At 40.0% G+C, this 26,108-nt stretch overlaps 2 protein-coding genes across 4 annotated transcripts in view; one reads left to right on the top strand and one right to left on the bottom strand.

Moving 5' to 3' along the window:
* Nucleotides 1-235: 235 nt before the first annotated feature.
* CXCL9 (C-X-C motif chemokine ligand 9) lies at nt 236-11,367 on the bottom strand. Of its 2 annotated transcripts, none has more exons than XM_035004769.1 (4): nt 11,138-11,367; nt 4,932-5,058; nt 2,879-2,963; nt 236-1,846 (listed from the first exon to the last, which is right to left on the bottom strand). In XM_035004769.1, exons 1-4 carry the CDS (start codon nt 11,337-11,339, stop codon nt 1,742-1,744), a joined length of 519 nt encoding a protein of 172 aa, XP_034860660.1. In that variant the 5' UTR covers nt 11,340-11,367; the 3' UTR covers nt 236-1,741. The 2 variants fall into 2 exon arrangements, with proteins under 2 accessions (XP_034860660.1, XP_034860661.1); XM_035004770.1 differs by lacking the exon at nt 11,138-11,367 and adding an exon at nt 6,647-6,764.
* Nucleotides 11,368-11,402: 35 nt separating this feature from the next.
* ART3 (ADP-ribosyltransferase 3) overlaps nt 11,403-26,108 on the top strand; it is a 145,431-nt gene continuing 130,725 nt past the window's right edge. For both annotated transcript variants that reach the window (XM_035004768.1, XM_035004766.1), the window contains exon 1: nt 11,403-11,465. The gene's annotated coding sequence lies outside the window, so the exon portion shown is untranslated. The remainder of the gene's footprint in view (nt 11,466-26,108) is intronic.

Raw genomic sequence — 26,108 nt, 5'->3', positions numbered from 1 at the left:
TCTAACAAAGTAGGTGTAAGTTTAAATTCTGGCCAAAGATGTTCTCTCCTACACAATTCACGAGCCTCCTCTTCAAGAGGGTTTCCAAGCCTTGTTGAAGCTAACTGGGCACCAGCCATGTCTCCACTAACAGGATTTGCTGCTCCCTCCAGGTCTTGGTATCTCAATACCCACACTTCCTTGTGAGACGTGGTGTGGTAATTGATAATCACAATACTTTACAAACTGAAACAGGTTAAATGGACAATGAAATTTATATTTACCTACAATGAGTTTTCAAAAGGCACTTGGTGGCTTTCTTGCCAGACATAGAAAACTGAGGCTTGACAGAAATGGTACTGAAGGAATTTTTGTACTGGGTGGGGAAAGGTTGGACAATAAAGCTCCTTCCTACTGTAAGATTCTATGATTCTAGGTATCCTGCACTATTTTATGAAAACAGTTGAGAATATCCTGTGTTTTAAACATTTTCTTCCTATTTGTTGGAGAGGCTGAGTTAACATCCTGTCATAAGGCAAGAATGTTGCACCACCTCTTATTCCTGTACTGACAATGGCCTGAAGATAACGAGTAAAAGAGGTTACCAGGGGTTAGACAATATGGCGTAGTCAATATAGCCAACTCCTGTTCTGAGGAGAGGGTCTGGTTGCCCTCCTACCTGTAAAAACTGCAACTGAGGAATTATTCAAAACCTAGTTCACAGTCTACTAGGCCTGGTGACAGATTCAAGGAAATAAACTGTGGCCCCCTGCCCTCAAGAAGCTGACAATCTGATTGGAGAAATAGAATAAGCATGCAAAAAAAGTATTAGAAAACAGTTAAGTGCTCACCTGTGTGATACAGACCACAAGTGAAACTGGAGTTTTAAGATAATTCAAATGTCCAGAAGGTTTTATTTAAGAGACAGGATTAAACTGAGCCAAAGACTGGGTCAAACTAGGATGAATTGGGAGAAGAAGGCATTCCTGTGGAGTACTGGGGAAAGAGTGAAGAAGAGTGGAAGGACCCAGGTGAATGAGGACATGACCTGTGTAGCAGAGACAGTGAAGAATAGGCTTGATGGAAGCAAAGGTGAACAATAAGAAATACAATGGTGAGCCTGGAGAGGCAAGATGGGAGTCCCATGTCCTCAAAAACTGGATATAAGGTTCTGAAAGCCAAGTGCTAGTGTTCTTCAATGGTGGTCCCCAGAAACAACCAGCATGGGTCTCTCAGATACACTGTGAGGTCTGTAGGCAGATTCGAATACAGATGCTGGATGGCCATGGCAGCTTGGTGAGGTCCAGCTCGATTCCAAACTGCTTGGCTTCCTAACATGTGGACAGGCTGGGGCTTGCTGACACATGCCTCAAAATATTCTCTGGAGGCTTGAATTTGTGGCCTGGGAAGTACAGCACTGCTCTTCCAGCCAGCTGTTGTGTGTGGAATGTGACTGTGTACAGGATGTGATCGTGTGAGCATTCGTCAGATGTGGGTGTTAGGATTGTGGTCTCCAGCGTGATGAAATTCATTTGGTTAGAGGTGGAAGAAGAAAGTCAAACTATAGCCTTTAACAATTCTTAGCATTTGGATTTTAAAAGCAACTTTCTAGCTTTAATTACAATTTCACAACAATGCTTAAACTTCTCTAGTCAAAAAAAAAAAAAGCTTATGTATTAAGATGCCATCCCCTTTTGGAATTATTTCAGTATAATTAAAAAGAACCTTTTTAACACAAAGCACTTTTTGGTAAAGTGGTTGCTTATGTGGTCTTCTTTTGATGAGGATGTTGATATTTTTTAACTTTTAAAACTTTCTTGCTTTTTTGATATCTTTTCCCTTTCTTCTGCTTTTTCTTTTGGCTGACCTGTGAGGAGAAGGAAAACAAGAGTAATGTTCCTTTATCTTACCATTTTTCCTTCCTTATATTATATTTGGATTCTCCAAACTGTGTGTGTGTGTGTGGTTTTTTTAATCTTCAAAAATGGTTTAAAGTTGCCTCCCTCTCAAAGGGGCTCCTTTTGATTCTCTCTACTTTACTGACTTTGAGGAGGAGGCCATTAGCCTCCTAATGGTCTTCTTTTGTCTATTCTCCTGGCTTATTACTGCCCTTACTTCAACTCTGCTTGTCCAAACTACAACCTTCTGAGGCTAGTACTATTATCATCCCACTTTTTACAGAGGAGGAGACTGGGGCTTGGAGAAGGTGGCTTGCCCAATGGCTGCTATATGTGGCAGAACCACTAGATCATCAGACTCCAGAAGCCAAGCTCCTGGCTTTGTCCTGGGCTACTTTTCTACCTCAGTCTCTTCACTCCCTTCACACAAACTCCAGCCACATTACTTGAGGCTCCCTGAACAGAGCAAGCTCTCATGATGCCATGCTTCTTTTTCGTGCTGTCCTTACTCTCTTGGTGAAATACTTATCCTTCAAGACCCTAATCATATGATAGGTCTTCCTTAACACTTTCTCCCTGCCCCTCCTTCTGGCAAGGAAAAGGATTACTCCTTCTATGATCTTCAAGATTCTGGTACATATCTTCATATTTCTCACATTGTACTATGATTGTTAGCACATCTGCTACAGTAGGAAGGGACCATAGCTTATTACCTTTCCATCTTCAGTGTCTTCCTTTCAATTCAATACATATATATTTTATTGAATAAGAAAGGTAAGCTCCCTCTCCCCATGGAAAACACTTCTAGTGGGGGATATAGACAAGTGATACTATATGCAGAAATACAATTATACTTCACGGTGATGACATTATTCTAGGAACAAAGTAGGAGCACAATAATATTTAAAAAAAAATGTATCCTTAAAGAAACTACATAGATTCTTGGTCTTTGAAAGTTAATTTCTAGAAGAAAGAAAATTTTGTTTGTCCTGGTCACTGACCTGTTTTGCCCACTCTTGAATCAATTCTTTCACATCTGTTGAATCTGGGTTTAGACATGTTTGATCCCCATTCTTCATTGTTGCACTGCCAAGGAAATAGCACGAGATTTTTTTTTTTTACTTTCAATGCCTCATCTTACCCCCAGAATTTAATCCCCCAATTAGAATGTATTTGTGTCATCACAATAAGCATCTGAGACTTCCAGTCTTCCTTCCTGCCTTTTTGTCTTATTAGTGAGTGAGGGGACTTAGATAAATTTCTAGAACACACAACCCTAAATTATTTAAATTAAAAAAAAACATTATCACATGAGCATTTCCAATGTCATTAAATATTCTTTGAAAATACACATTTAAAAAAAATTTTTTTAAAGATTTTATTTATTTGACAGAGAGAGAGAGACAGAGAGAGAGAGAGCACAAGCAGGCGAGTGGCAGGCAGAGGGAGAGGGAGAGCAGGCTCCGGGAGAAGCAGGCTCCCTGAGGAGCAGGGAGCCCGATGTGGGGCTCGATCCCAGGACCCTGGGATCATGACCTGAGCCGAAGTCAGTCACTTAACCAACTAGCCACCCAGGCGCCCTGAAAATACACATTTAATGGCTACATAATATTCCACTGGAAGGCTACATGAGATTTTTATCTCGTTAGTCCCTGACTATTACATTTCTAAGACATTTCTAAGACTAAAATAATTAAAGTAATATTTATTATTATAAAAAAATTAAAAATCCAATAGGTACATGCAATGAGAGAAGCTTATAGCTAAAGATAATATTAGTTCTGCTGTGGTGAAAATAGCCATTTATGTTTAAGTGAAGAATCAAAATAGAGAAGTTGTCAATATAGCTATTTTTTTTCCAGAAAATATGAAAATCAGCATGAGGTCTGCTAAACTTTTTTTTTTTTTAAGATTTATTTATTTGACAGAGAGACACAGCGAGGGAGGGAACACAAGCAGAGGGAGTGGGAGAGGGAGAAGCAGGCTTCCTGCAGAGCAGGGAGCCCGATGTGGGACTCGATCCCAGGACCCTGGGATCATGACCTGAGCTGAAGGCAGATGTTTAACGACTGAGCCACCCAGGCGCCCCTCTGCTTAACTTTCTAATGAAATTCCTTAAAACATAAAAATTTTTTTAAGACATGATTAACAGACTGGTTGACTATTTTAAATTACTTATAGCAGACTGTCCAGGAATAATTAAAAAATTTTTTCTTTAATTTTTCTGTATAATCTGAGAGGAAGAATAGCCATTCTATAGATAGCCTTAATTTAGATTTCAAAAGATTGAAACTAGCAATTCTAATCTTTAAAAAGGTTATTATTTTTAAGCTTTTATTTAAATTCCAGTTAACATACAGTGTAATATTAGTTTCAGGTATACCATGTAGTGATTCAACACTTCCATATAACACCCCATGAAAGTTATTATTAAAGACACAATACTGTCATAGTTACAGTTTGATTTCAATAGCAAAAAATTGGAAATAATCTACATTTAGGCATTGCTCATATAGATTATGGTACACCCATATGATGGAATATAATTTGGCCACTAGGAATGACATTATTAGAAAAAATGATATTACAGAAGATTTACTGACATGGGGAAATGTTCACGATATAGTGTTAATGAAAAAGCAGACTATAAAAGAGTATGTAACATATAATTTTCTTTTTATGTTTATATACATTACATATGTGTGTGTATATATATATGTACACAAAAGCAAACGAGAGAGATTTGGAAGACTATAGGCCAAGGGGTGACCAGTATTTGTCACTGGTGGTAGAAGTATAAATGATTTTTATTTTCTTCTTTTGAGTTATCTGCATTAAACATTTTCTACATGCTTGGTGATATATTATCCTTGGTTTTAATGTCTACCAGAAATTCCTTGTTGTTTAGAAGAAAAAAAGTAGACCACATTTATGGAGGGGCAACCATCTGAATTTTAAGTGTCTATACGGGCAAGGGTCCTAAGGGTAATATCACATATAAATTTAATGTTCCTGCCAATATGGTGCATGCATGTTGGATGAGTTTTTACTTACATGATTTCAGTTTTCTCACAATAAGAGCTTGGGGCAAATTGTTTAAGGTCCTTTAAGAATTTTGACTGGATTGTTCTTTGGCTGGTGGTGATGCAGGAACAGCGTCTATTCCTCATTGTTGGGGCTCCTAAGGGAAAGAAAAAGGGTAGAGAAAAAGGGAAAGAAAAAGAAAAAACATTGATTTAAGGCAATGTCTCAATTTAGGTGATCCGTCGAAACGATACATTTGACTTAGTCGTGATTATTACTGTCATTTACTGAGTATGTTTGTTGGGGAAGGTGATAAAAAAAAATAAAGTTACCACAATTGACCTGTGAGCTGGACCTGGGCCCTTGAAGACTTCTCTTCCTCTCCCCTGTCCTTACAGTGTGGGTTCCACTTGCCTTTCTGGCTCCCAGACGCTGCTGCTAGGACATAGCCTTGAGATGGTGACATGATGTTGAAAATACCCACCCTGAATACATGACTAAGGCCAGTTAGGGCCTCTTTATAAGTTTTTAAGATTTGGTGGGCAGGAGATGCCCCCCAAATGGGGATCCCTTTGTTTTGCTGCTGCTCAAGACAAGTCCATATGTAAGTTTCCTTTGCTATTATTAAAACTGCCACCTACCAACCTGGAGTCGCCTGTCTCTTTTTTTGGTCTCTCCCTGCCCTGTGAGTAAAAGGGCCAGTTTTAGATTACACCAGAAAAGCTCCTGAAAAAAGTTGTGAACCTACACTGTTAATCATTACCACAAACTTTTGAAAGAGGTACTGTCTCCATTTCACAGATAAAGAAGCTAAGGTTCAAAGAAGTTATATAAAGAACAAAGTCATTCAGCATTTAGGGGGCAGGTGCACGGTTTCAGCTCAGGTTTTTTTGAGTCCAAATGCACTGCTCTTAACTATCGTATCTTACAATCGTAGGAAAGGAGATTTTCACAGTATTTAATAAATGCCTATCACAGGTCAGACACACAGACATCGATTTATGTGTGCAATGTGGGCCACAATTTCTTAAGCAACTCCCAAAGCCATTTATTATCTGGCCTTAGTGGAATGGAGTTGGTGTTGGTTTGGACAGAAAGCTCTACTTATAATAACCAATTACAACCACCAACCTCATCCTCCCCACTGCCTTGTTTTTCGATAGTACTTCAAACTCTTAAAACCTCTTTGAAATACACTATCTTCATTCCTTAATTCTTCAATTCGTTCAACATATATTTATTCAGTGCTTACTATATGCCACACATTGTGTGATTGGTAGAAAAAACGTAACTATAAAGTCTCCATTTTACAGCTGAGGAAACTGAAATCTAGAAAAGTTCATTAATTTGCCCAAAGGTGGTTGCAATACAGATTTGGGATCTCTCTGATTATTGGACCCTTAATTGGTTAACCACAGACATACTTATCAAGAAACAATATCAGGGTTACAAAAATAATTTAAGAGACAAACTCTTTGATCTCATTACGACTCAGTTCAGCAAACATTTACTGAACACTTACTACATGCCAGGAATTCACATACTTAGACTTAGAAGATTTATGTTTGACTTAGCAGGTCTTAGATATGAACTTTGGATAATGAACTACATCACTGAGAAGCTTTTATGAATGGCTCCTATCACTTTCTGATGCATGCAATCAACTTTGTTGGGCAAATCAAGAGACTTTTATAGCAATTCACATTTCTGACTTTACTAACCTAATATAACTCAGAACCCCTTACCTTGACCTCCAGTCAGAGTCAGGAAGATGATACTCAACAAAAGAGGAACACCACCTTTCTTCATAGTGGTAGAATGGAGTTCTACTGAATCACTCCTGTATTGGATTTCACGCCTGAAGATTTCTTTAGAGAACATGCTCTTGGGAATCATATTTATTTGGGAAATCCATTTCCCTCCTAAACTCTGACTGGCTGGTGTTGTTAGCTGACTTTGCTAAACTGACCACAAACCTAACTGTGTTGGGGGAAACCCTACTCTCAGATCCAAGGGAATTTCTGCATGTTTTATTTCCATTTCATATAAATGGGTAGTTTATAGTAAGGATGTGAAACCAGCATCATTGGCAGCCTTTAGCACACTCACAGCTACTCACCTGGGTGAAGAATAGGTTATATAATGAATATAATATTATACAATAAGGGTTGGAGATGTTGTTTCTGGATGGAAAATACTAAAGTCAGATAAATAATACATTTTTTTCCAATTTTCTTACTATTTACAAAATATCCTTCTGTATAATATATAGTTACAATTATTTTTTCTCTATTGTTTACCCAACAATCTTAAACAATCAGCATCTTAATTTCCTCAGAGACCAGGTCATTTTCTACTGTAAGCTCATTTTTTAAAAAGATTTTATTTATTTATTTGAGAGAGAGAGAAAGAGTGCATGCACACACAGGTTTGGGGACAGAGGGAGAGGGAGAAGCAGACTCCCCACTGAGCAGGGAGCCTGACATGGGCCTTGATCCCACAACCCTGGGATCATGACCCGAGCCAAAGGCAGACGCTCAACTGACTGAGCCACCCAGGAGCCCCCATTTTGTTTTTTATATCACTGCTGCTACAGTTTATTATTATTTTTTAAGTGGTTAGACTAGTTAGTATAGGGATCAGTTGAAAAAAGACAAATGGGACTATATCAAACTTAGAAATTTTTATAGATCAAAGAAAATGATAGACAGTAAAAAAGGAACTTACAGAATGGAAGAAAGTAATTTCAAATCGCCTATCTGATGAGGAGTTAATATCCCAAACATAAAAGGAACTTCTACGACACAACAAAAACCCTAAATAACTGGATTAAAAAGTGGGCAAAGACTTGAATAGACATTGCTCTAAATAAAATTTACAAATGGCCCATAAACACATGAAAAAATGCTCAACATCATTAATCATTAGGGAAATGCAAATCAAAACCACAGCAGATATCACCTCATACCCATCAGAATGCCACTATCAAAAAACCCAGAAAACCATAAGAGTTGTAAAGGATGTAGAGAAGTTGGAACTCTTGTACACTGTTCGTGGGAATGTAAAATGGTGCAGCCATTATGGAAAACAATATGGAGGTTCCTTAAAAAATTAAAAATGGAATTACCATTCGATCTAGCAATCCCACTTCCAGGAATATGTCCAAAGGAATCCATAGCAGGATCTTTTTTTTTTTTTAATATTTTATTTATTTATTCGTGAGAGTCAGAGAGAGAGAGAGGCAGAGGCAGAGGGAGAAGCAGGCTCCCCGCCTAGCAGGGAGCCTGATGCGGGACTCGATCCTAGGACCCTGGGATCATGACCTGAGCCGAAGGCAGACGCTTAACCATCTGAGCCACCCAGGCACCCCTCCATAGCAGGATCTTGAAGAGATATTTGCACACACATGTTCATTTGACATTATTCAGAATAGTTAAGAGGCACAGCAACCCTAATGTCCATTGACATTTGAATGGATAAATAAAATGTAATATATACATGCAGTAGATTATGTTCCATTTTTTTAAACATTTTTTAAAGATTTTATTTATTTATTTGAGAGAGAGTGAGAGTGAGAGAGCATGAGCACAGAGGGAGAGGGAGAAGCAGACTCCCTGCTGAGCAGAGACCCTGACACAGGGCTCGATCCTAGGACCCTGAGATCATGACCTGAGCTGAAGGCAGCTGCTTAACTGACTGAGCCACACTGGTGCCACAGATTATGTTCTCCTAAAAAAGGAAATCTTGTCACATGCTACAAAATGGAAGAACCTTGAGGATATTATGCTAAGTGAAATAAGTCAGTCACAAAGGGACAAATACTCATATGAAATATCTGAAGTCAAATCTCAGAAACTGAAAGTGGGAAGGTGGTTGCAAAGGGCTGGGGGGAAAGAGTGAGGTGAAATTAATTTTTAGTGGGTATAGGGTTTCAGTGTTAAAAGATTTAAAAGTTTTTGGGCGCCTGGGTGGCTCAGTTGGTTAAGCGACTGCCTTCAGCTCAGGTCATGATCCCAGGGTCCTGGGATCGAGTCCCGCATCGGGCTCCCTGCTCTGTGGGGAGCCTGCTTCTCCCTCTCCCACTCCCCCTGCTTGTGCTCCCTCTCTCGCTGTGTCTCTCTCTGTCAAATAAATAAATAAAATCTTAAAAAAAAAAAAAAGATCTAAAAGTTTTTGAGATTTGTTGTACAACAGGGTGAATATACTAAACACTACTGAACTGTACACTTCAAAATGGTTAAGATGGTAAATTTGAAGTTATGTATTTTTTTAAACCACAATAATAAAATATAAAAGGAGTAAGGGATCTGTTACATGTACTGGAGACCCAAATTAAAAGTGACTAAAACAGAAGTGTATTTCTCCCTGACAAAATCAGGTAGACTAAGGCCTATATGGTAGTTCTGCTTCATGGAAATCTCACAGGCTCCTTCTATCATTTGCTTTATTGCCACCTCTAGGTTGGTGTCTCCATGCACATGGCTGAAGGGGGCTTGCCACCATGGCCACTTTCCAAGGACAGGATGGTGGGAAAGCAGAAAAAGGGCATGTTCCTCATTTTTAGACCTATCTTGGAAGTTGCACTTATCACTTTGCAGCACCTTCTGTGGTCCAGAACTTATTCGCATGGCCACACCAAACTGCATCGGAAGTCAGGGAATGTGATGTTTATTCTGGTTGATCCACTAAGATTTGGAGGTTTCAGTATTGCGAAACAACATTTCTTTTTTGTTTTGTTTTAATTTAAATTCCAGTTAACATACAGTGTGATATTAGTTTCCGGTGTACAGTATAGTGATTCCACTATTCCATACATCACCTGGGGCTCGTCATAAGTGCACTCCTTAATCCCCATCACCTATTCAACCCATCCCTCACCCACCTTCCTCTGGTAACCATTAGTTTGTTCTCTCTAGTTGAGTCTGTTTCTCAGTTTGCCTCTCTCTCCGTTTTCTCCCTTTGCTCATTTGTTGTTTAAATTTCATATATGAGTGAAATCATATGGTATTTATCTTTCTCTGACTTATTTAGTTTAGCATTATATTCTCTAGTTCCATCCATGTTGTTGCAAATGGCAACATTTCATTCTTTTTTATGACCAAATAATATTCCATAGTATACATATAGCTCATTTTCTTTATTCATCAATTGATGGACACTTGAGCTCAAGACAACATTTCTTTTTTTCCTTCAACAAATGTATTTTTTTAAATTAACATATAATGTATTATTTGTTTCAGGGGTACAGGTCTGTGATTCATCAGTCTCACACAATTCACAGCACTTGCCATAGCACATTCCCTTCCCAGTCAGGACAACATTTCTTAACTTTTTTTTTTTGGTTACTGACTCCCATGAGATTAAATTGAATTCTAAATTAAATTAAATTTCTCCCTAAAGAGAACGATTAAATATTAATAAATAAGATTTTGTAGCATTAAACTTCAGTAGGCCACTAATCAGTGTATTATCTAAGATTTTTTAGTCTCTCCAAGGACCAGTTTTTGTCCCCTGAGAGCAATCTCCTTCCTCACCCCACTGAGAATGCATATAGGATAATGCTATAGGATAATGGGGAACATAATAGCATTTTCTGTAACATGGTGCACATTTTTGGGCCGATGCAGAATACTCTTCAAAGAAAACTGTTGTGACCTTTGATACAGCTTGTTCGCTTGGTTATGCTTAATTCTGGTAATGACTGCAGCCATGCATAGGGTGGAGCTGGGTTTAGGTCCCAGCTTTGCTACTTAACGACTGTGCAAAATACTTCTGCAAGCCTCAGTTCCCTCTGCTGATAAAACTATTACTGTCCCCACAGGTTGTTAAAATTAAAGGCAGCAATTCATAGTCAACTGCAAAGTACCACAAAGCTTGAGATCATTCTTTCTGGCAAAGAAGGGGAGATGGAAATTTCTTAGTATAAATACTAAGGTCCAGCACGGCCTGCCTTTGCCCACCTTTCCAAGCTCTTCCTGCATAACTCTGGTCCAACACCCTTTCTTCCCTCTGTTCCTCAAAGGGACACATGCCTCCTTCCCACCGCAGTTTTTGCTCACGCGCTTCCCTGCCTGGAATGCTGTGCCTGCTCTGCCTTCTTACCCTACTAGTAATCCTAACCACCTTACTATCCAGGTTGGCATTTCCCCTGGGAAGACTTTCCTGACTCCCAGACTCGGTCAGGATCCCACATCTGCTCTCGCAGCACCACGAGCTGACATCGAAGGCAACGTTACCTTTGCCTGCAATCCTATGGTGCAATCTCCTTCCACCACAAGAACAGGGAAGGCTTTCGAGGATCCACGCAAGCGCACAGGACTGAGGGAAAGCGCGAGGGAACCAAGGCTCTCGGCCAGTCTCGACACTGCGCGTGCGTAGCGCTACCTGGGGGGTGGACCAGCTGACCTCCCTGGGGGCTGAGATGCGCGCACTGCGCATGCCCAGCTAGCCCGCTTCTAGAACTTTCAGTGGGGAGGCTATAGGCACCGCTCGCGCCGCTGGTGCCGCTTCTGGGTTCTCCTGCTGTTCGTGCTGATTCGGCCAGAGGAACACATTGGGAGAAAGGTAGTGGCTGTGCCCCTCGGGATCTCGCCTCTCTGCCCCGTCTGGCCCACAGCCTGCTGCCCCCAGAGGCTGCGTTTCTTGGGGGGGGGGGGAGGGGGGACGACGCCGGGAGCGGGGCCTGTTTTGCAGTTTCCACACGAGGCTTGGGTTGACGCCGGAAGCGCTTGGTTACCGGGTCTGGGGCTGCCGGGCGAGGCTTCGGAGGGTCCTTCCACCGCAGTTTGTGGTGACTGGGAGAAGGCCTTTTGGGCAAGAGAAAAGAGGTGCTGGGGTCAGTTAGGAGCCACGGAAGGCCCATCTTGTTTATTACACAGAAGGGGCTACTTTCCTCTGCTAACAAGCTGAATGGGAGGGCTCGTCTGGGGGCGCGGCTGAGTGGCCGGGACTATTCTATACGAAGCGTGCGCGGGCTGGCGTGACCTGTAGAAATAGACGAAGGCTGGGGCCGCTCCCCGCCCTCCAGCGGTGCAGTCACTTGTTTCTCAGGCCGCCTTTTGGAAGTTGTCTTGAAAGCTCCAAGAAAAAACATTTTCCTGTCTGGGCAGGATGGAGAAAATCCCATCGAAGTGTCATTTATGGCCAGATAGGGCTTTTAGGAGAAAGAGAAACCCAGCGAGAGGATATTGCAGGCATTTCTCACAGTCCTGGGAAAGGCGCCAAGGATTATCAGCACTTTGGAATCCACAATAAATTCTCATTTTCCCTTTGGACATGGTTTTAACCTGTTTTGCTTCCAACAGTTCCTATTCCCCAAGAAACCAAATGTTGATGTAACCCTCAAGAGCCTTGCAGAGACAGGATTATGTTTTCATGTGTGCTCCCGGACTTCCCCATTTCGTCCTTTTTGGTTGTGGAATTAGTGTGGTCTGTTTAATTATGTACAGTTTTACAGACTCTGTCACAGTAAAGATAAGTCTTCCTTTTACTTGTGAAAGGGGAAGTTTCTTTCAAAATGAAATCCCCAGGCCTGTTTGAATTTCTTACAGGGTGGACTTCCCCTTCGCTCAGCAGCTATTGCTAGTATTAAAGGATGCTGACTTGAAAAGGGTTTATTTCTTGAAAGTCTCAGAAGCCCCTACTTAGCCTTCTGATTTTTATTTTTTCCTCTTTTTTTCCCCCCATGCAGGGAGTCCTTTCTTCCTTCCAAAATATGGTAAGGTGTCTGCAGGTAAATCATAGTTGTGTCCACATCTCAGATAACAAAGAGAAAGGAACAAATTCTTCCTTTACTGATCTTATATCAGGCCTCCTGGCTTATATTTTTTATCTAAAGCTGAAGGACTAGGTTAAATCTGTTAATAAACTATCCTGAGAGGAGATGTTAGAATATCATTGAAGAAGATAGCAGGAGGGGAAGAATGAAGGGGGGGAAATCGGAGGGGGAGATGAACCATGAGAGACGATGGACTCTGAAAAACAAACTGAGGGTTCTAGAGGGGAGGAGAGTGGGGGGTTGGGTTAGCCTGGTGATGGGTACTAAAGAGGGCACGTTCTGCATGGAGCACTGGGTGTTACGCACAAACAATGAATCGTGGAACACTACATCAAAAACTAATGTAATGTATGGTGATTAACATAACAAAAAATTAAAAAAAAAATAAAGGACAGCTGTGACTGAATGCTGGCAGTAACACATTTTTGCTCCGTGATTGTCTGATGACATGTTACCATAGTTATTAAGAAGCTGCTGCCTAATTTGAAGAAAAATTATCCTGAAGAGGGAGAAAATATTTTTGTTTAAAAACCCATATTTATTTAAAGTGATTTACATTAAAATTCCTTATCTAGGGAACTTTACAAGAAAAAAGTCCCATGTTCTTGAGACTCTTAATTTACTGTTTATCATTCATTTATTTCATTTAGCAAGCTTTTATTACAATTCTAGACTCTAAGGACACAAATATGAACAATAATCTCTGCCCTCAAAGAGCTCACAGTTTAGTGGGGGGAAAGTGGCATTTAAATTAGTGATTACTCTAGAGGAAGTGGTATAATAAAGGATTGCAGTCAGTTATTAGAGGTACATAAAAAGTCACAGCTCTGGTTGAATTAGGTCTGGAAGGGAGAGTTGGTTGGAATTTATTACTAGAAGAAGGTGGATGGGGAGGCATTTTGCGCAGGAAGCATGAGAAAAACGATGCCAAAATTTGGAAACTGTAAGAACTGTGGTAAGGGTGAAGGGTACAGTGATAAAATTGGAGTGGGGAGAAATGAGGCTAGGAATATAGCAGCAACCAGAGGGTGAAGGGCCTTGTAAATCCCTATGCGGTGAGCAAACCTTCAAGAATTTTGACCAAAGGAGTGAGGTGAGGAGATTCACAAACACATAGGTACATCTATATCCACATCTGACCCTTGTCACTAAATAATATTTTTAAATAATCTTATTTTACATAAACATTTCATTATGTTTACATAGTTTATATATTTTAAAAATGGTTTTTTATATTTGTAGTCTATTCTCAGAGCACTGGAGTTGTTTCTATTGGAGTTGTTTCTATTTTATTAATTCAAAAAAACCTCTTATTTTTTCAAAGATTTTACATTCTTGGGATATTTTCCTTTTTTGGAAGTATAGAGACAAGGGTTAAAAACATTTTTATATCTCCTATAACATTTTGACTGATTACTTGCCAGAAAGATTAGATTAATTTTGTAATGCCCCCATCTGATGTACCAGTTTCCCAATTCCTTTGTCGTTTGTATTTACTTTTATTTAATGTGTGAAACTTGGCACCTGAGATCAGTGTTTATTTCAGTTTCTTATTGACCTTTTAGTTTGTCTTGTCTTAATATTTGCATCTTCTGTCTTTTCAAGATCACTTGTCAAGTGGAGTCAGAGTATTAACTTTATAAATGTATGTCAGTTCTTTCCATATTTTGAATAGGAAGCTCTAATCCATTTTCAGTTGAAATATCTGCTTTAATTTCATTGTCTTTTCTTAATTTTTATTGAAGTATATTGCATGTTTTTTTTTATGTTATGTTAATCACCATACAGTACATCATTAGTTTTTGATGTAGTGTTCCATGATTCATAGTTTGCATATAACACCCAGTGCTCCATGCAATTTGTGCCCTCCTTAATACCCATCACCGGGTTCACCCATCCCTCCACCTCCCTCCCCTCTGAATGAAGTATATTGCATGTTCTAAGCTGAATTGTGTCCTCTCAAGGATATGTTCAAGTTCTAACCACCAGTACCTCAGAATGTGACTGTATTTGGGGACAGGGTCTTTAAAGAGGTAACTGAGTTAAAATGCGGTCATTAGGGTGGACCCTAATCCATTATGACTGATGTCCTTATGAGAACGGTTAGGACACAGAAATGTACAGAGAAGACCATGTAAAGACACAGGGAGAAGAGGGCCACCAACAAGCCAAGGAGAGAGGTCTCACAAAGAAACCAACTCTGTTGACTCCTTGATCTTGGAGTTTTAGTCTCCAGAATTGTGAGAAAATAAATTTGTTGCTAAAGTTGCTAAGTCTGTGGTATTTTATGTGACAGCCTTAGTAACTAATACAACCTATATACAGGGGAAAAATACGTATATATATAGAAACCTGCACCAGCATCATGGGTGACTCTGGATTTTCACTCTCAGTGGCATGACGGTATCATTCCCTTCTTCCCCAGAGATATATCACAAATGAGTTTGCCTATTTTTGAACTATATAAATGGCATTATGTATGTCCTATTTAGTGTCTCGTCCTTATGACTAAATGTTTCTGAGATTCATCCATGTCATGATGGAGGAGTTTCATTTTATTTGCTCTGTTGAATTCTGTTGTATGACCTACCACAAAGTATATATTCAGCTAATGGATATTTTGATTTTTTTCCCCTTTTGGGCTAAACTGAAAGTTGCTGTTATGCATGTTGTGCATATCTTTTGGTGCATATATATATATATATACACACACACACACATATATGCATTTCTGCTTAGTGTATTATTAGGAGTGGAATTGCTGGTTCATAGAGTGTGTGTATATTCAACTTAATTTATGCTGTTTATGCTTCCACCAGCAGTGAATGATAGTTTCATTGGCCCTACATTCCCATCTATATTTAAAGATTTTATTTATTTATTTATTTGATAGAATGAGAGAGAGAGAGAGAGCATGAGATGGGGGAGGGTCAGAGGGAGAAGCAGACTCCCCACTGAGCAGGGAGCCCGATGCGGGACTCGATCCCGGGACTCCAGGATCATGACCTGAGCCGAAGGCAGTCGCTTAACCAACTGAGCCACCCAGGCGCCCCTCCCCATCTATATTTAATACCATTAGGCTCATTGCCTTTTTATTTTAATTTTTTGCTCTTGAATGTTTAGAAGTTTTTCATTTTTACATAATATTGATTTCTATTTATTTCTGTAATGTATAGATTTTCTTTTTTTTCCTTTTCTTTCTTTTCTTTTTTAAAGATTTTACTTATTTATTTGAGTGAGAGAACACAGGCAGGGAGAGAGGCAGGGAGAGGGAGAAGCAGGTTTCCCGCCAAGCAGGGAGCCTGATGCAGAACCTGATTCCAGGACCCTGAGATCATGACCTGAGCTGAAGGCAGACGATTGGCTGAGCCACCCAGGCGCTCTTCTCTTCTCTTCTCTTTTCTGTAGGCTCCACACCCAGCATGGGGCTTGAACTCACAACCCTGAGATCAAGAGCTGCATGTTCTGCTGACTGAGCCAGCTAGGTGCCCTGTAGTTTATAGGTATTCTATAATTGAGTATTTCAAACTATAAATTATTGTCTGATACCGTATAAAGAGTGGATTTAAGTTTCTTTTTTTAATTTTCAAGTTTTTATCTAAATTCAGTTAACATGTAGTGTAATATTAGTTTCAGGAGTAGATTTTAGTGATTCATCACTTATATATAATACCCAGTGCTCATTACAAGTGCCCTCCTTAATACCCATCATCCATTTAACCCATCCCCCTGCCCACCTCCCTTCCAGCAACCCTCAGTTTGTTCTGTGGTTTGCCTGTCTTTTTCCCCCCATGTTCATCTGTTGTGTTTCTTAAATTCCACATGTGAGTGAAATCATACGGTATTTTTCTTTGACTTATTTTGCTTAGCATAATACACTCCAGCTCCATCCACGTTGTTACAAATAACAAGATGTCATTCTTTTTTATGGTTGAGTAATATCCCACTATTTATATATGTATGTATACCATAATTCCTTTATCCATTCATTAGTCAGTGAACATTTGGACTCTTTCTATTATTTGGCTATTGTCAACAAAACTAAAAGGCAACCTTCAGAATGGGAGAAGATATTTGCAGATGACATATTTGATAAAAGATTAGTATCCCAAATCTATAAACTTATTGAACTCAACACCCCCAAAACAAATAATCATTAAGAAATGGGGAGAAGACATAAATAGACATTTTTCCAAAGAAGACATACAGATGGCTAGCAGACACATGAAAAGATGGTAAACATCACTCATCATCAGAGAAATACAAGTCAAAACTTCAATGAGATATCACCTCACATCTGGCAGAATGGCTAAAATTAATGCAGGAAACAACAGATGATGAGGATGTGGAGAAAGGGGAGCCCTCTTATACTCTTGATGGGATTGCAAACTTGTGCAGACACTGTGGAAGACAGCCTGGAGGTTCCTTAAGAAGTTAAAAATAGAATCATCCTTTGGTCCAGCAATTGCACTACTAGGTATTTACCAAGGATACAAATACGTGGATTCGAAGGGATACGTGAACCCCAATGTTTATAGCAGCATTATCAACAATAGCTAAATTATGGATTTAAGTTTCTTGACCTCCAAATTAATATCTAACTCTCCCACTAAAGTTTGCTAAATAGTGATTTTTCTCCAGTTGCCATCAGATAGTGGCTGGGTCTGGAGTCATCTGAAGGCTTGGCTGTGCTGGACGAGTGAAATAGCATCACAGGCCACCTCCATGTGGCCTCTTTCCCCAGCTGTATAGCCCAGGTATTAATTGGTCCCTGAAGACTTCTCCATGTGGGCTCTCTAACCAGCAATATAGCTGAGGCAGTGACAGTTCCTCCACCTCCTCCACCTTCACTCTCCATCCTTTCTTCTCCTTTTCCTCTTCCTCCTCTCTCTTCTTCTTCACTGTGTACTTTTACCATTTTTCTGTATTTCTTCATACTGCTTCAGTGTACTGTCTAGTGTCCTTTCATTTTAGCCTAAAGGACTCCGTTTAACATTTCTTGTAGGGCAAGTCTAGTGGTATCAAACTCCTTTAACTTCTATTTATCTGGAAATGTCTTCATTTCTTCTTCATTCTTAAAAGGTAATTTTGCCAGATACAGAATATTTGGTTAACAGGATTTTTTTTTTCCTTTCTGCATCTTAAATATGTAATCCTATTCTTTCTGGCCTCCATCATTTCTGTTGAGAAATTGGCTGTTAATCTTACTGAAGATCTTTTGTATGTGAGGAGTCCCTTCTCTCTTGAATCCTCTTCAGAATTCTCACTTTGTCTCTGAGGTTTTTTTATTATGTTAATCACCATACATTACATCATCATCATTAGTTTTTGATGTAGTGTTCCATGATTCACTGTTTGCATATAACACCCAGTGCTCCATTCAATATGTGCTCTCTTTAATACCCATCACCAGGCTAACCCATCCCCCCCACCCCCCTCCCCTCTAGAACCCTCAGTTTGTTTCTCAGAGTCCATAGTGTCTCATGGTTTGTCTCCCCCTCCAATTTCCCCCCCTTCATTTTTCCCTTCCTGATATCTTCTTCCTTTTTTTTTTAACACATATTATTTGTTTCAGAGTTACAGGTCTGTGATTCATCAGTCTTACACAACACGGCACTCACCATAGCACATACCCTCCTCAATGTCTATCACCCAGCCACCCCATCCCTCCCAGCCCCCACCACTCCAGCAACCCTCAGTTTGTTTCCTGAGATTAAGAATTCCTCATATCAGTGAGGTCATATGATACATGGCTTTCTCTGATGGACTTACTTCGCTCAGCATAATACCCTCCAGTTCCATCCATGTCGTTGCAAATGGCAAGATCTCATTCCTTTTGATGGCTGCATAACATTCCAATGTATATATATACCACATCTTCTTTATCCATTCATCTGTCGATGGACATCTTGGCTCTTTCATAGTTTGGCTATTGTGGACATTGCTGCTATTAACATCGGGATGCACATACCCCCTCGAATCCCTACACTTGTATCTTTGGGGTAAATACCCAGTAGTGCAATTGCTGGATCATATGGTAGCTCTATTTTCAACTTTTTGAGGAACCTCCATACTGTTTTCCAGAGTGCACCAGCTTGCATTCCCACCAACAGTGTAGGAGGGTTCCCTTTTCTCCACGTCCCTGCCAACATCTGTCGTTTCCTGACTTGTTAATTTTAGCCATTCTGACTGGTGTGAGGTGGTATCTCATTGAGGTTTTGATTTGGATTTCCCTGATGCCGAGTGATGCTGAGCACTTTTTCATGTGTCTGTTGGCCATTTGGATGTCTTCTTTGGAAAAATGTCTGTTCATGTCTTCTGCCCATTTCTTGATTGGGTCATTTGTTCTTTGGGTGTTGAGTTTAAGAAGTTCTTTATAGGTTTTGGGTACTAGCCCTTTATCTGATATGTCATTTGCAAATATCTTCTCCCATTCTGTTGGTTGTCTTTTGGTTTTGTTGACTGTTTCTTTTGCTGTGCAAAAGCTTTTTATCTTGATCAAGTCCCAATGGTTCATTTTTGCCCTTGCTTCCCCTGCCCTTGGCGATGTTTCTAGGAAGAAGTTGCTGCGGCTGAGGTCCAAGAGGTTGCTGCCTGTGTTCTCCTTCAGAATGTTGATGGACTTCTGTCTCACATTGAGGTCTTTCAACCATTTGGAGTCTATTTTTGTGTGTGGTGTAAGGAAATGGTCCAGTTTCATTCTTTTGCATGTGGCTGTCCAATTTTCCCAACACCATTTGTTGAAGAGACTGCCTTTTTTCTATTGGACATTCTTTCCTGCTTTGTCAAAGATGAGTTGACCATAGAGTTGAGGGTCCATTTCTGGGCTCTCTATTGTGTTCCATTGATCTATGTGTCTGTTTTTGTGCCAGTACCATACTGTCTTGATGATGACAGCTTTGTAATAGAGCTTGAAGTCTGGAATTGTGATGCCGCCAGCTTTGCTTTTCTTTTTCAACATTCCTCTGGCTATGCGGGGTCTTTTCTGGTTCCATACAAATTTTAGGATTATTTGTTCCATTTCCTTGAAAAAAGTTGATGGTATTTTGATAGGGATTGCATTGAATGTGTAGCTTGTTCTAGGTAGCGTTGATATCTTCACAATATTTGTTCTTCCAATCCATGAGCATGGAACGTTTTTCCATTTCTTTGTGTCTTCCTCAATTTCTTTCATGAGTATTTTATAGTTTTCTAAGTACAGATACTTTGCCTCTTTGGTTAGATTTATTCCTAGGTATCTTATGGTTTTGGGTGCAATTGTAAATGGGATCGACGCCTTAATTTCTCTTTCTTCTGTCTTGTTGGTGTACAGGAATGCCACTGATTTCTGTGCATTGATTTTATATCCTGCCACTTTACTGAATTCATGTATGAGTTCTAGCAGTTTTGGGGTGGAGTCTTTTAGGTGTTCCACATAAAGTATCATATCATCTGCAAAGAGTGAGAGTTAGACTTCTTTGCCGATTTGGATGCCTTTGATTTCTTTTTGTTGTCTGATTGCTGTGGCTAGGACTTCTAATACTACGTTGAATAGCAGTGGTGATAGTGGACATCCCTGCCATGTTCCTGACCTTAGGGGGAAAGCTATCAGTTTTTGCCCATTGAGAATGATATTTGCTGTGGGTTTTTCATAGATGGCTTTATGATACTGAGGATATTGAGGTATGTACCCTCTATCTCTACACTGTGAAGAGTTTTAATCAAGAAAGGATGCTGTACTTTGTCAAATGCTTTTTCTGCATCTATTGAGAGGATCATATGGTTCTTGTTCTTTTATTAATGTATCACATTGATTTACAGATGTTGAACCAACCTTGCAGCCCAGGAATAAATCCCACTTGGTCTTGGTGAATAATCCTTTTAATGTACTGTTGGATCCTATTGGCTAGTATTTTGGTGAGAATTTTTGCATCCATGTTCATCAAGGATATTGGTCTGTAACTCTCCTTTTTGATGGGGTCTTTGTCTGGTTTTGGGATCAAGGTAATGCTGGCCTCATAAAACGAGTTTGGAAGTTTTCTTTCCGTTTCTATTTTTTGGTACAGTTTCAGAAGAATAGGTATTAATTCTTCTTTAAATGTTTGGTAGAATTCTCCTGGGAAGCCATCTGGCCCTGGGCTTTTGTTTGTTGGGAGATTTTTGATGACTGCTTCAATTTCCTTACGGGTTATAGGTCTGTTCAGGTTTTCTATTTCTTCCTGGTTCAGTTTTGGTAGTTTATACATCTCTAGGAGTGCATCTATTTTTTCCAGATTATCTAATTTGCTGCCATATAGTTGCTCAAATTATGTTCTTATAATTGTATTTCTTTGGTGTTGGTTGTGATCTCTCCTCTTTCATTCATGATTTTGTTGATTTGGGTCATTTCTCTTTTCTTTTTGATAAGTCTGGCCAGGGTTTATCAATCTTGTTAATTCTTTCAAAAACCAGCTCCTAGTTTCATTGATCTGTTCTACTGTTCTTTTGGTTTCTATTTCATTGATTTCTGCTTTGATCTTTATTATTTCTCTTCTCTTGCTGTGTTTAGGCTTTATTTGCTCTTCTTTTTCCAGCTCCTTTAGGTGTAGGGTTAGGTTGTGTAGTTGAGAACTTTCTTGTTTCTTGAGAAAGGCTTGTATTGCTATATACTTTCCTCTTAGGACTGCCTTTACTGAATCCCAAAGATTTTGAACAGTTGTGTTTTCATTTTCATTGGTTTCCATGAATTTTTTGAATTCTTTAATTTCCTGGTTGACCCATTCATTCTTTAGTAGGATGCTCTTTAAGCTCTATGTATTTGAGTTCTTTCCAACTTTCCTCTTGTGATTGAGTTCTAGTTTCAAAGCATTGTGGTCTGAAAATATGCAGGGAATGATCCCAGTCTTTTGGTACTGGCTGAGACCTGATTTGTGACCCAGGATGTGATCAATTCTGGAGACTGTTCCATGTGCACTAGAGAAGAATGTGTATTCTTTTTTTTTTTTTTTTTTTAAGATTTTATTTATTTATTCATGAGATACAGAGAGAGAGAGAGGCAGAGGGAGAAGCACACTCCCAAGGAGCAGGGAGCCCGATGTGGGACTCGATCCCAGGACCCTGGGATCATGACCTGAGCCGAAGGCAGACGCTTAGCCATCTGAGCCACCCAGGCGCCTGAGAAGAATGTGTATTCTGTTGCTTTGGGATGGAATGTTCTGAATATATCTGTGAAGTCCATTTGGTCCAGTGTGTCATTTAAAGTCTTTATTTCCTTGTTGATCTTTTGCTTAGATGCTCTGTCCATTTCAGTGAGGGGGGTGTTAAATTCCCCCACTATTATTGTATTGTTGTCAATGTGTTTCTTTGCTTTTGTTATTAATTGGCTTATATAGTTGGCTGCTTTGTGTTAGGGGCATAGATATTTATAACTGTTAGATCTTCTTGTTGGACAGACCCCTTCAGTATGATATAGTGTCTTTCCTCATCTCTTATTACAGTGTTTCGTTTAAAATCTAATTTGTCTGATACAAGGATTGCCACCCCAGCTTTCTTTTGGTGTCCATTAGCGTGGTAAATGGTTTTCCACCCCTTCACTTTCAATCTGGGGGTGTCTTTGGGTCTAAAGTGAATCTCTTGCAGACAGCGTATTGATGAATCTTGGTTTTTTTGTCCAATTTGATCCCTTTGTCTTTTGGCTGGGGCATTTAGCCCATTTACATTCAGGGTAACTATTGAAAGATATGAATTTAGTGCCATTGTATTGCCTGTAAGGTGAGTGTTACTGTGTATTGTCTGTGTTCTTTTCTGGTCTATGTTATTTTAGGCTCTCTCTTTGCTTATGGGACCCCTTTTAATATTTCTTATAGGGCTGGTTTGGTGTTTGCAAATTCCTTTAGTTTTTTGTCTGGAAGCTTTTTTCTCTCTTTCTATTTTCAGTGACAGCCTAGCTGGATATTTTATTCTTGGCTGCATATTTTTCTCATATAGTGCTTTGAATGTATCATGTCAGTCCTTTCTGGCCTGCCAGGTCTCTGTGGATAGGTCTGTTGCCAATCTAATGTTTCTACCATTGTAGGTTACAGATCTCTTGTCCCGAGCTGCTTTCAGGATTTTCTCTTTGTCTCTGAGACTCATAAGTTTTACTATTAGATGTCAGGGTGTTAACCTATTGTTACTGATTTTGAGGGGGGTTCTCTGTGCCTCTTGGATTATATGCCTCTTTCCTTCCCCAAATTAGGGAAGTTCTCTGCTATAATTTGCTCTAATATACCTTCTGCTTCTCTCTCTCTTTTTTCTTCTGGGATCCCAATTATTCTAATTGTTTCATCTTACTGTATCACTTATCTCTCGAATCCTGCCCTCGTGATCCAGTAGTTGTTTAGCTCTCTTTTGCTCAGCTTCTTTATTTTCCATCATTTGGTCTTCTGTATCACTAATTCTCTCTTCTGCCTCATTTATCCTAGCAGTTAGAGTCTCCATTTTTGATTGCATCTCATTAATAGCGTTTTTGATTTCAACTTGGTTAGATTTTAGTTCTTTTATTTCTCCAGAAAGGGTTTCTCTAGTATCTTCCATGCTTTTTTTCAAGCCCAGCTAGTATCTTTAAAATCATCATTCTGAACTCTAGTTCCGACATCTTACTAATGTCCGTATTGATTAGGTCCCTGGCAGTTGGTACTGCCTCTTGTTCTTTTTTTTGAGGTGTTTTTTTCCATCTTGTCATTTTGTCCAGAGGAGAATAGATGAATGAGAGAACAAAATGTTAATAGGGTAACAACGACCCCAGAAAAATACACACTAAACAAATCAGAAGAGACCTGAAACCGGGGGAAAAGAAAGGAAAAGAAAGAAAAAAGAAAAAAAAGATAAAAACAAAAAACCAAACAGAATATGATCAAATATGATCAGGCTGGTGCATAGATCAGTGCCACACACTAGATTTTGGGCGTATTTTGGTCTGTTAGAAGAAAGTGCCTCCCAAAATTTTAAAAAAAGAAAAATTTACGTATGTACAAAAATGAGGGTAAATACGATGAAGGGATGGAATATTACTGTAGAGATGAAAATTATAAAAGATTTTATAGAAGGAATTGATTTGATAAGAAGTTGGTTGAAAAAAGAAAGAAGAGGATTTAAAAAAAAGGGGGGGAGAGAATATGATCAGGCAAGAGACTAGAACAAAGCCATACACTAGAGATTTAGGATATATTTTGGTCTGTTTGAAGAAACTGTATCCCAAAATTTTAAAGAGAGAACAACTTATATATATATATATATATATATACCAAAAATAAGGTTAACTACTATGAAGGGATAGAATATGACTCTAAAAAAGACAGAAAAAGATTTTTTTAAAAAGATTATTTATTTATTTGGCAGAGAGGGACACAGCGAGAGAGGGAACACAAGCGGGGGAGTGGGAGAAGCAGGCTTCCTGCTGAGCAGGGAGCCTGATGCGGGGCTCGATCCCAGGACCCTGGGATCATGACCTGAGCCAAAGGCAGATGCTTAACAACTGAGCCACCCAGGCGCCCCCCAAAAAAGATTTTTTTAAAAAGGGATTGATAAGATGTTGGCTGAAAAAGGGAAAAAGAAAAATTCAAAAAAAAAATTAAAAAAAAATTAACTTTGAAAGACTAAAGAATCGGGGAAATAAAGCCATGAATTCTATGTGTAGTATTCCCCTAGCCCTGGAGTTCTGCCATTCTCATTGATCGGTAAACTTGGTCTTGCTGATCTTCTGGGGGAGGGGCCTGTTGCCATGGTTTCCAAATGTCTTTGCCAGAGGTGGAATTGCCCCACCCTTGCCGGTCCGGGCTAAGTAATCTGCTAGGGTTTGCTCTCGGGAGCTTTTGTTCCCTGCAAGCTTTCCGTTTGGCTTTGGAGGGAATGAGAGTGAAAATGGCGGCCTCCCAATCTCTGCCCTGGAGGAGCAGAGAACTCAGGGCCCCGCTCCTCAGTGAACCCCGAGAGAAAAGCAGTCACTCAACTCCCATCTCCCCCGTCTCCGGCTGCACTCCGTGCTCACCCGGCCTGTGACCGAGCGTTTCTATCTCTGGCACCCGACCCCATGTGGAGTCTCCAAACCCAGCAGATCCCTGCGGTGCGCTCCCGGGCCGCTCCTCCTGGGGGAGGAAGGTGAGTCTCCCCGGATCTGCCGCTTGTTGGGTCCCTGCTGGAGGAGCAGTGGCCTGACTGTGCCACGGATCACGGTTTATGACAACCCCGAGCTGAGAGCCCATTCCTCGGCTCCGTCTCTGCAGCTGGCTTCCCCACTCCGATATCTGGGAGCTCTGCCGCACTCGGGCACTCCTGGTCTTTCTGTGACTCCAAGGGTCCTGAGACCACACTGTCCCGTGAGGGTTCCGCACCCCGCTTAGCCCCTGGAGCGACGTCCCTCAGCAGAGCCGACTTCTAAAAGTTCCGATTTTGTGCTCTGTGGCACTATCACTTGCCAGTAGTGGCTGACGGAGGTTCCTGCCGTCTGTCTTCCTGAATATCACCTTGGATTCACTTCTCCGCAGTCCTACCTTCCAGAAAGTGGTCGCTTTTCTGTTCAGAGAGTTGCTGCTAATCTTTTCTTCGATCTCGTGTTGAGTTCATAGTTGTTCAGAATGGTTTGATCCCTATCTAGCTGAATTCCTGGGACCAGACGAAATTTAGGTCTCCTATTCCTCTGCCATCTTGCTAGGGAAAATGTTTCTGAGTTTTGATTACATAACTATTGTGTGGCTCTCTTTGGGTTTATCCTCCTTATAGTTCATTTAACTTCTTGGATGTGTGGATTCATGTAGTCCATCATATTTGGGATGTTTTCTGTCATTATTTATGCAGGTATTCTCTCAGCTCCTTTTTATTTCTTCTCTTTCTGGGACTTGCATTATGAGTATATTGGTTCATTTGATGGTATTATAAGTCCTTTAGGCTCTGTTCATTTTTCTTCATTTTTTTTCTTTCTGCTCTGCAGACTCAATAATTTCAGTTGTCCTATTTTCAAATTGCTGATTGTTTGGTTGGCTCACAACTGCTGATGAATCCCTCTAGTGAATTTTTCATTTCATTTTTTTACTTAGCAGCTCCAGAATTTCTTTTTGGTTCCGTTTTATAATTTGTGTCTCTTTATTAATGTTCTCATTTTGTTCACATAACCATTTTCCCAGTTTCCTTCTATTCTTTGTACATGGTTTCCTTTAGCTCTTTGAGCATATATAATGCAGTTGATTTAATGTCTTTGTCTAGTAAGTCCAGTGAATGGGCTTCCTCAGGAATGATTTTCTGTCAGTTCTTTCCCTTTGATTGGGCCGTATTTTCCTGTTTCATTGTATGCTCTGTGAGTTTTTGTTGCTGAAAACTGGTTGAATATGGTGGTAACTCTAGAAATCTGATTCAGTCTTCAGGGATTGTTGATTTTGCTTGTTGACTGCTAGAACCATCCATTGGTGACTTTCCCAAGTATTTTTGCAAAGTAGGTA

The sequence above is a fragment of the Mirounga leonina genome, unplaced genomic scaffold, assembly GCF_011800145.1.
Source record: "Mirounga leonina isolate KUSES-001 unplaced genomic scaffold, KU_Mleo_1.0 Mir_129, whole genome shotgun sequence".
NCBI lineage: Eukaryota > Metazoa > Chordata > Mammalia > Carnivora > Phocidae > Mirounga > Mirounga leonina.
The sequence above is the reverse complement of the archived record's forward strand: the minus strand, read 5'-3'. Positions and strand labels throughout refer to the sequence as shown.